General features: G+C 44.4%; 1 protein-coding gene across 1 annotated transcript in view; it reads right to left on the bottom strand.

Moving 5' to 3' along the window:
* The window catches only part of LOC133119567 (T-box transcription factor TBX15-like), a gene marked incomplete at its 3' end in the record, with an annotated part of 23,969 nt that extends 14,090 nt beyond the window's left edge, over positions 1 to 9,879 (bottom strand). Inside the window, exons 1-8 of the mRNA XM_061230075.1 lie at positions 9,778 to 9,879; positions 6,674 to 6,782; positions 5,720 to 5,821; positions 3,814 to 3,997; positions 3,117 to 3,284; positions 2,631 to 2,695; positions 1,000 to 1,097; positions 1 to 422 (exon numbers count right to left, since the gene is read on the bottom strand). The exon at positions 1 to 422 is cut by the window's left edge and continues 207 nt beyond it. Of these exons, the coding sequence (XP_061086059.1) occupies positions 1 to 422; positions 1,000 to 1,097; positions 2,631 to 2,695; positions 3,117 to 3,284; positions 3,814 to 3,997; positions 5,720 to 5,821; positions 6,674 to 6,782; positions 9,778 to 9,847 (1,218 nt within the window). The remainder of the gene's footprint in view (positions 423 to 999; positions 1,098 to 2,630; positions 2,696 to 3,116; positions 3,285 to 3,813; positions 3,998 to 5,719; positions 5,822 to 6,673; positions 6,783 to 9,777) is intronic.
* Positions 9,880 to 11,355: the final 1,476 nt, after the last annotated feature.

The raw sequence follows: 11,355 nt of genomic DNA on the forward strand, positions 1-11,355 counted from the left end.
GTGACCCGCAGGGGCGGAGCCACAGGGGTTTGGCCCCTCCCCCGCCTGCATCGTGCACTGCAGCTGAGAGTCAGGGAAGGACCCGAGCTGCCTCCCGCCACGGGCGTCCACACTGCTGCCTGCGCCGGTACCGACCATGCAGGGTGCCTGCATCGCCGTGGGAACCAGGGAGGAGCAAGTCCTCTGCTGTGGGTAGGAGTCGGTCTGTTGCCGGGCGCAGGACCTGTCCGTCAGACAGCTGTAGTCTGGAAGGGTGTGGTCAGGGGTGTGGTTAGGGGCGTGGTCGTGGCTCCAGGCACAGGGAGAATACTCTGATTGGCCCACACCACACAGAGGGCGGTCCCTGCAGCGGGTGCCATAGCCCCCAGGGGCGAGGTGGGGGGCGGGGCCAGAGGGGGAGGGGGAGGAGCCTGTGCTGCCGCCTGAAACACAAACACAACAAATAACTGTCAATCAAACCGCACTTTCACTCACTGCATCTGCAGAGATGACCTCAGTGCCTACTGCTCCAGTGGCTTTACCCCTGTTCTCTCTCTCTCTCTCTCCCCCCTCTCTCTCTCCCTCTCTCCCCCTCTCTGTCTCTCTCCCTCTCTCTCTCTCCCCCTCTCTGTGTCTCTCTCCCTCTCTCTCTCTCACTCTCTCACTCTCTCTCTACCCGCTTGCGACTGTTCTCTTTGGCATGTCCTCAATGGCTCTCCTCTGGTTAAATAAGTGATTTAGAACATTTTTAAAAGCTGAAGCGCATCAGATCCCCAGCTGGGCTTCAGATGGGCCGCGGTTCCGCCAGAGATGAGTCACTGACGGCCTCTAACGAGCGCGCTCTGTTCAGTCTCCCTGTGGCTTTATCTTCTGAAACCGGCTTTAAAACCGTGCGCAGCTACACGCCTGCTGGCCCCGGAGAATGAATTATAATTACATCTCTGATGTGTCACATGGGATTGGGCAAGAGGGCTAGGCGGTGGTGATGATGTCATGCTGGAGGGCAGACTAGCCAATCACCTCGCTGCTTCGGCATGCTGGTGGAGTCCTCAAACCTGAGCGTCCGAACCGGAGACCTACAGAATGCGTATGACTCCATTACCGCCTCCAAACCCGTCCTGAGAGACAGAGAGAGGGGGAGGGGGAGGGGGAGGGAGAGAGAGAGAGAAGCAGTTTACTGACTCTCTTTCATAGAGATATGTATTCATCGTTTGCATAAAAGATAGAAAATGAAGATGCATATTTCCTTTCCCATCTCAAAGAGTGGTTCTCTCTCCTGCTACGGAACAGTCAACAGGCCACAGACCTGTTTCAACACTTATCATTTTCAGTGTTTTTATTCCAAAGATGCAAATGAGGTTTGCATCTGCATGAAGGAAGCTGTTTTCAATGCGCTGCCAGGATCATGTGTGAGGATGGACTTTGTGAGGCTAAAAGCAAACACATTTGTGTTGAGCCTAACATATGCAGAGTTTACAACTAACAGCCACATACAGTCTAAATAATTTCCTTCCAAATGCCGGATTAGGACATTGTGCTACATTTGTGCTCTAGTGTTCATTTTGAGACATGTTTAATGCCAGGCAGCACACACAATACTGGACAAGATCTCAATCATCTCTGCATGAGCAATTTATAGCATGTACAAAATACCAATGATTAGTAAATATGGAAGACAAGTATTAAGATGAAGCATGTTAGACTATTCACACAATGGAATATGTACACACACATTCACAAGTGTGCACACACATATTTGTAAGGTCAAAACAAATAAACAAAAACATAGTTTTTCATCGGTTGCTTTTCTGCAGTGAAATTGTAATGATGGCTCATGAATCAGTTGCTCTATAGTTGGGAAACTGAGTAAAAAGGTGTCTCATATCTGGGCTGTAATGGGGCACAGATGGGCAGACTTGTGTGTTGTGGTTCCACGGTTACATAATAATTCAGCACTGTGTCAGCCAAGAGCTCCACTAAGCTCCACTACAATCAACACATCCCAGAACAGCACAAACTCAACACATCCCACAACAACACAAACTCAACACATCCCACAACAGCACAAACCCAACACATCCCAGAACAGCACAAACTCAACACATCCCACAACAGCACAAACTCAACACATCCCAGAACAACACAAACTCAACACCTCCCACAACAGAACAAACTCAACACATCCCAGAACAACACAAACTCAACACATCCCACAACAGCACAAACTCAAACATCCCAGAACAACACAAACTCAACACCTCCCACAACAGAACAAACTCAACACATCCCAGAACAACACAAACTCAACACATCCCAGAACAACACAAAGTCAACACATCCCAGAACAACACAAACTCAACACATCCCAGAACAACACAAACTCAAAACATCCCAGAACAGTAAAAATCTGTGATGTCAGAACAGCACCAACAGTCCCAACCAATAAACACAAATAAACACAACCAAACTTGGCATAAAAAGGACAGACTGCATCTCCAACTGGAGTAGCTGAGTTTGGACATTTGACTTTCAATGTCCAATGACACTTTTTAATGAATGAGCGACAGCCATTAGAAATGTAAGGAACAGCTCAGTGAAAAGTAAAGTTTAAGACTTGAAGACCGCAGAGAGACAGGCTGTTGGAATCTCACCTGTTTCTCCCCGAGTCTCGGAAACCCTTGGCAAATGGGTTTCGGTCAATTTTTAGCCGTGTGATCTGGAGTAAAAACATCAACCACAAATAGAGCACAAGACATTGTCCTTTTTTCTGGCACACAGTAGAAATATGATAAAACAGATCCAAGGATGGAATGTAGTCAGAGCTAATTTGTGTTCTGGTCCTGGATGGACAGTGCTAATTGGTCAGGCACACCAGTCTCTAGAGAGCTACTTGTGATTGGACAGACTGAGCAGCCAGAGACCTTTGATTGGATATACAGTGTGATGCTCATGACTAGAAACCGTGTGCATTGACATACTCCAGATTGGACAGTGGTGATAGGGGGGCTCCTGATTGGACAGTGGTGTTAGGGAGGCTCCTGATTGGACAGTGGTGTTAGGGAGGCTCCTGATTGGACAGTGGTGTTAAGGAGGCTCCTGATTGGACAGTGGTGTTTAGTGACATGGGGGGGACGGACCTGCTGGTTCTGGTAGGCGGTGACGGTGGTGAAGACGGTCTGGGGGAAGCTGAAAGACCTGACACCGGGTCCGGTTGGAACCGGTTCTGTGGGGGAGAGCTGGCTGCCCATGCTCTTCCTGATCACGTGCACACGGGGAAGATACTTATGCATGGAGTGCAGGACAATCTGGGACCAGAAAACACACATTACTGTGTGCGTGTGTATGTGTGTGTGTGTGTGTGTGTGTGTACGTGTACGTGTGTGTGTGTGAGTGTGTGTGTGTATGTGTACAGGTGTGTACAGGTGTGTGTGTGTGTGTGTGTGTACAGGTGTGTGTGTGTGTGTGTGTACAGGTGTGTACAGGTGTGTGTGTGAGTGTGTACAGGTGTGTGTGTGTGTACAGGTGTGTACAGGTGTGTGTGTGTGTACAGGTGTGTACAGGTGTGTGTGTGTGTGAGTGTGTACAGGTGTGTACAGGTGTGTGTGAGTGTGTGTACAGGTGTGTATATGTGTGTGTGTGTGTGTGTGTACAGGTGTGTGTGTGTGTGTGTACAGGTGTGTGTGTGTGAGTGTGTACAGGTGTGTGTGTGTATGTGTACAGGTGTGTTTGTGTGCGTGTACAGGTGTGTACAGGTGTGTGTGCGTGTGTATGTGTGTGTGTGTGAGTGTGTGTGTGTGTGTGTGTGTGTGTGTGTGAGTGTGTGTACAGGTGTGCAGGCTGACTCACGTGGCCCTGCTGGTCCAGCAGGTTGTTGGTGAGTTTGAGCTTGTGGAAGCTGATCACCTGCGTGCTCCAGGTGTGCCCAGGGGCCGGGCGTCGGGGTGCAGGCTCACTCGCGGGTGGGGCGGGGGGGTCTGCCATCCCCGCCACCGTCCACTCAGAGCTGCGATACACGTACCTGCAGGCCAGCCGCCAGAACACAGGGGTCAACCCCTCAAGAGAAACCCCCAAAACACACAGGGGTGAACCTGAACCCCTCTGTTTGTGAAGTTTCTGCAGACGGTAGTCACTGACACATCCACGCCTGCCTCCTGAAGTGTGTTTCTGATTGGACAGGTGTTTGTGGTTTTTTCTTCATAATGGTGAGAATTTTGTCCTTGGCCTAACAGCCCTAGTGCTCTCTTTCCTCTAAATGATGATTTTAGTAAGCTTATCGTTTGGTCTGTGTCATCATAACTTCCTCGACTGTCACTCTGGCCCTCACTTTGACAAATGGCAATAACAAACTGCAAAGGCCTAGAATCAGGACTAGATACTGAAAGCTCTCTTGTACCTGCATGAAGGAAGCTACTGAATACACCTGACTAATCAGAAACAGCTGAGAATCCAACTGTCCAATTACTTTTGGTCCCCTGAAATGGGAGGAACTGCACTTTAACCTCATATTCATTATTTCATTTAAAATCTAATGTGCTGCACAGCTTTACTGTTGCAGCGTTACTGTTGCAGCGTTAGTGTTGCAGTGCAGTGTTAGTGTTGCAGCGTTACTGTTGCAGTGTTAGTGTTGCAGTGCAGCGTTAGTGTTGCAGCGTTACTGTTGCAGCGTTACTGTTTGCAGCGTTAGTGTTGCAGCGTTAGTGTTGCAGTGCAGCGTTAGTGTTGCAGTGTAAGTGTTGCAGTGTTACTGTTGCAGTGTTCGTGTTGCAGTGCAGTGTTAGTGTTGCAGCGTTACTGTTGCAGTGTTAGTGTTGCAGTGCAGCGTTAGTGTTGCAGTGTTACTGTTGCAGCGTTACTGTTGCAGCGTTACTGTTGCAGCGTTAGTGTTGCAGCGTTAGTGTTGCAGTGCAGCGTTAGTGTTGCAGTGTAAGTGTTGCAGTGTTACTGTTGCAGTGTTAGTGTTGCAGTGCAGTGTTAGTGTTGCAGCGTTAGTGTTGCAGCGTTAGTGTTGCAGTGCAGCGTTAGTGTTGCAGTGTAAGTGTTGCAGTGTTACCGTTGCACCGTTAGTGTTGCAGTGCAGTGTTAGTGTTGCAGCGTTAGTGTTGCAGTGTTAGTGTTGCAGTGTTACTGTTGCAGTGTTACTGTTGCAGCGTTAGTGTTGCAGTGCAGTGTTAGTGTTGCAGTGTTAGTGTTGCAGCGTTAGTGTTGCAGTGTTAGTGTTGCAGTGTTACTGTTGCAGCGTTACTGTTGCAGCGTTAGTGTTGCAGCATTAGTGTTGCAGTGTTACTGTTGCAGCGTTACTGTTGCACCGTTAGTGTTGCAGTGCAGTGTTAGTGTTGCAGTGTTAGTGTTGCAGCGTTAGTGTTGCAGTGTTAGTGTTGCAGTGTTACTGTTGCAGCGTTAGTGTTGCAGTGTTACTGTTGCAGTGTTACTGTTGCAGCGTTAGTGTTGCAGAGCAGCGTTAGTGTTGCAGTGCAGCGTTAGTGTTGCCGTGCAGCGTTACTATGGGCACTGGAGGAGGAACAGATCTGAGACACGAGCGCTAGCTTTGACAGAGTAACGGAGTAATGGGTCATTTCACATCTTCTTTAAGTCTGCTTTTAATTTCACAGGAGATCACAAGCAGAAATAACTCCACGTTTGATCAGTAAATAATCCCACATTCCACAAAGAGACTGTGAAGACACATCCAGGGTTTATGGGATATTCTCATCACTGTGTCCATCAGCTCTGCAGCATTTACCTGTATCTCTTGTTGTCCACAGGTATGATGTCCATGGCGATGAAGTACTGCTGATGAGGGTCCAGGCCTGTGACCTTCACTCTCACCACAGGAAACATCCTCCTGACAGAGAGAGGGGAGAGAGAGAGAGAGAGAGAGAGAGAGAGGGGGGGGGGGGAGGGAGAGAGAGAGAGAGGGGGGGGAGGGAGGGGAGAGAGAGAGAGAGGGGGGGGAGGGAGGAGAGAGAGAGAGAGAGAGGGGGAGGAGAGAAGGGAGTGGGGGAAGAGAGAGAGAGTGAGAGGGGGAGGGAGATAATTAATTCAGCTTATATTTGACTATTACATTTATTTTCCCTGCAGCGCAGTGTGACAATTGTAAAAGCTTTGATTTTCCACATAGTTTAAGTTTTTGTATTGTACATGCTCAGTGATTAATGGAAAGGCTTTAATTAGCTGTGAGCAGCTTGTTTTACTGAGCATTATTAATCGCAAAAACCCTCAGGCGTCAGGTAGGGCCAGTGGATTCGGTGCAGATTGCAGCACACGCAGTAGGGATATGGCTGGTCTGTTGCTCGCAGGGTTTGGCTGGAGGTCGTTAACATCGGCCGATCACAGAAACTACAAACCAACAGTATCTCTCTGGAATGTACATACACGTGTAACACGTGTAATTATGCATCCCTCTGTTATTGCTACTCTTCATAGCAGGACAGCGCGCTTAACGTGAACTAATCAAGTGCTAGAACCTCAAAAGAGAAATCAATTAAACCGAAAAAAATAGAGCATACCTATTTTGACCCTCTATACTATACACAGGTAATGTTTTCGGTGTGTCATTCACTGGCATCCATTTGAGAAGCAGAATTATCAGAATTGTTTTAACGAACTGAGGAAGTGTTGTTGAATTATTGTGAATTGAGCCGGCACTTGCGGGTGGTTCGCACTGAAGGCGGAGGAGGGAATAACCGTCAGTCACCTGCCCGCTTTGGTGACGATCATCTCCGTGCCGATGTCATGGAAACGCCTCCAAAGGTCGGCGCACTGGAGCTCCACTCGGACGTCCTCCATGGAGAAGCGGGCCGAATCTGCCGTCAGCAACACGCCAACAACTTCAGAAACAAACCCCAAATCCCAACTCGAAACTCGAAACTCTTACGCTAATTCGAATCCTAACAAAACAACAAGCTTCCAGAACATGCAATCAATTTGCCTATGCTGTTCATCTCAAAGTGTAGGTCGTAATACTAGTCTAAATTAATCCGATAATTTATAATGTTATGATTATTATGATGATGATATCATCGTCAGTCTGCGCGTAAAATATACTGCGTTAGTCCTGCAAAGGTCAGTTCAGGACGGACATGCACAATAAGAGCTTCATTAGAGTGGGTGAATAGTTTCAATACGCATTCATATCATGCAGAAATACTCTGTTCAGGCTCTTAGAATAAAATATTGAGTTTGAGAAATACGGTAAATAAATCATTTATTTTTAAATACTACAACCCTCAGATTTCCCCAATGAGCCTATGGACTGCTCCAGGGCATACATAAAATTCATAATCCAACATATTAATAATTAATCATTTTCAACATTTCAACTTGTTGAGACAATGACATCTGGTGAAAAATACTTACAAAAATGATTGACACAAATTCAGATGTACAATATAAAAAGAAATACTGGCGCATTGCATAGTGTATGCTACTTATGAGTATATCTTCAGCACATGCACGTGCTGCGCACAACGCGCACTGAATGAACAGCAGCTTCAGAGTTGCCAGTTTGCATGAGGTCAAGTCATTTAATAATTTCAAATCAATTAAAATAAAATTAAAGAAATGTCATAATTACATTTCCTTAATGTCCTTTATTTTATCAGACAAACGTATTGATGCATATACTCTCAAAAAAGATGTGTTAATATCCAGTACCTTTTGTTTACTTATTTGGAATATATTGAAATAGGTAATAGCTAATTTAGTCAACTGTACGGATTTTCAATTTGAATATGATTTGATAGGCTATTAGAGCACATATTTGTCGGTATCCAAGTAATCGCCTATGTCTGAAAATGATATATTGATAAACAAATGTATGCTGGTGGTTAATGTAAAAAGAGACAAGACATTTACATTTGAGTATAGTGAGTATAGTGAGTATAGTGAGTATAGTGATAAAAACTGTCAAACAGTGCACCTTGATGGCACGACATATTTTGCCCAGATTCGTATTACAGTTTTTCTCATTTAATATTTTATACTGAGAATACCGCTTGATTGAAACCACGAAGCTGTGAAAATGCGCAAGAGATGAGAAAAAGATTTAGAGAATTTTGGAACAAGCGCTAAATTGATGTTTCTGAGTTTTCAACACGTTGCAAACCTGTACAATCTCCACACAAGCTCTTGTATTAATATAACTATAAATAATTCATTTTTTCTTTTTGGGTTTTTATCAGCGGGTTCATAAATTAATTCTGCGCCTGTCACGTTTCATGCCTGTCACGTCATGTTTCATGTTTAGTTATTTTCTTAGTTATTTTATTGTCATGTTTCATGTTTCATGTTATTGTCTTAGTTATTTTATCCTCATGTTTCATGTTTCATGTTTAGTTATTTTATTGTCATGTCACGTATTATGTTAGTCTAGTCTAACCACGTTTTTATGTTTTATTTCTTGTTACGTTTCATTTTCATGCCATGTTAAAAAACGTGGCCGGGCTAAGCACTTGTCAAAACTGGGTCCGTTTTTACACTAGTATCCGATTTTTGGGGGTAGATAACGAGTTATGTAATTTTTTCCAGTCCGTTAAACTGAATTATCTGCATGGGGATATGGTCACTGTTTTGGGTGTTCCTGCATGTCTGTAAGGGTCTACAATACGGGATTTTTTCCTCAAGAATTTATAGAAATAACACATTTATGTGTTAAAGTCTCACACATTCGCACATTCTGGCATAGGCTATTGTGTCGTATTACCGAATCATCTCCACAAAACCCGAGCGGTACATTTATTGAATAACACATTAATAAGTGTGGTTGATTTAAATCACACGTAATATGGACGTTAGAATAACCGAATAGAACCCAATAGCCGTGAGTTGGTTTGGTTTAAAACACTACGGACAACCCACTTGTTCACATTCTCACAAATGGCACACCTATGCATTACAAGGCACGGAAATCATAGAAATTGAAAGACAAAGTAAATAAATAGCTATTCGTTATTTCAATGTAACCAAATTTTAAATAACATTATCTGAAAGGTACCTGATTATCTGTAGGCTACTTCCAGAATATGAAGGCCACCTTTTCATTCATTTTCCATTAATGATACCGTGTTGCTTAATTTAAATATCATTAGATCTATCACCGAGTTTATGATATTCGTGTGTAGGCCTTGATATGTCCAGGAAGATAAACGCCACGCGCAGAAGCTACGTCATCATCAAACATTTGCTTTCATGGAGATAAAAATCAAGACGGAATCACACCATCCAAACACGGCTGGAAGACAGAGGCCATCAAGCTGAACTGAAACTTTGAGTCAGAGAAAAGTTGCTTTCGGATTTCTGAGTCTCTCCGCACTGTTGACATTTGCATAAGCAGGTCCTTTTTTTGTATTTTCCCCATTTCATTATCGCCAGCAATGACCGATTTAGAAATACGTGTTCATTACAGAAACACAAACGCAAAACAATGCGTAGGCCTAGCACGAGAACATTAATAATATAAGGCAGCTAAAACATTTTTTTTTGAGAAAGTATTCCATCGAAAATAGAAATTATTATTTAAATAGTCATTATTTATTCTTTGGCCTGTTAACGGTTATCATTTTTATAATACATCAGGCTAATATGTGTAATTAATGCCGAATACACAATGTTTACTGACTAAAAGACCGATCGGGGAATGTCTTGTTTTTGCTTAACTTTCCCCACCTATAGTCAAATCCATAGTCACAATGTCTCGTGGAATTCGGCTAGGGTATTTTTTAACCGAAAATAGGCTACCGACTATTTATAAATATTATCAATGGAATCAGTATGATGAAATTATGACCATTTTACACTAACCTGGATCAATGTCCAGACCGTGCGCCATATCCTCGGTTTTTAAATGTCCGTTAGTGGATAGGCTTTCCATGGAGGGTTCGCACCGAGTCTTCCGCTTTTCTTTTGTACCAGTCAGAGCTTCTACCGTAAAGGCGTGCGCGCGGGGGAACTCTGCGCCGCGGCGGATCGCCGCCGTCACTCATGTCCGAGGAGGGAAACCCCACACTCGCATAGATCAGCAATGTGCCCAAACGACGGAACATAAAGCACAAAACATTCTCAAGCGCTACTTAAAAAAGAAAAAGAAAGCGGGCTATACAGAACTGGACTGGACGCAAATACCTGCATTCACGCCCACACATCTGCCTCTTTCCTTCGCCGGATTCTCTCTCTCTCTCTCTCTCTCTCTCTCTCTTCTCACACACACACACTATCACACACACACACACACACACACCACACACACACACACACACACTCATGACATCTCTCTCTCCCACACACACACTCATCACATCTCCTCCTCACACACACACACACACACACTCACACTCATCACATCTCTCTCTCCCACACACACCCATCACTTCAACAACACTCTCCCTCACACACACTCACACACACACACACATCTCATGACATCTCATCTCTCCCACACACACACTCATCACATCTCTCTCTCTCTCACACACACACACACACACACACACCCACATGAATCTCTCTCCACACACACACACACATCTCTCACATCTCACAACCTACACAACACACACACACACACACACACAGCACACACACTCAACTCATCACATGAATCTCCTACCCACACGCGCGAGCCCACACAGATTAATACGCACTCTTCGGAGATCCCCTTTATTGAGTTATAGAAAACATGTAGCATCGTAGTGATCTATGTAACTAATAGCCACATTATTCTGCGCAGTTTAATCTAACCCAAGGCTGCAGTTCAAAGTGTAAGTATATCCAACAATGTTCATCTCCTTTCGTCAAATATGAAGCAATATTGGCTTAATGGTGATTTAAACAAGCAGATCACGTGGGTAGAAACACATATGTTCGATACTTGCTTTGCTATTCATAATTGTCTCGTGTTCATAAACTATTCACAAAGTGGCCTCCCAAATCTGAGCAGTGAATAACGCTATTGACATATGTAGTCCTGGTCAGGGTAAATATTGTATTGCTAATAGCTACTCGGTGGAGTTATGCCCTCTGAAAAGTATACATCGCTGAAATGTGCGGGGACTGACCTGTGGTTGTGTATAATTAGACATTTTCACTTATTATAATAATTATAATAACTATTATAATAATTTAAAATAGTAAGGGAGCTAACCTAATGAGGCAGTAGTTAATGCACGAAGCAAGCTGCCAAGCAAGCTGCCTTCAGAACAATATTTCGTAAAAAATAAAAACCGACGCGCAGAAAAAGGAGGAATGAAGCTAAAAGAAACGAAAATGACGGCGAAAACCCACGCGCTGCTCTTTAAAAATGAAAATAAAATGTTAATTGATGGGAGGCGAGAATATGACACCGATTATGAAATGCAATTTCATACCCGTCAATCATTATTC

Source organism: Conger conger, unplaced genomic scaffold (assembly GCF_963514075.1).
Source record: "Conger conger unplaced genomic scaffold, fConCon1.1 SCAFFOLD_171, whole genome shotgun sequence".
In the NCBI taxonomy this organism is placed as follows: Eukaryota; Metazoa; Chordata; class Actinopteri; order Anguilliformes; family Congridae; genus Conger; species Conger conger.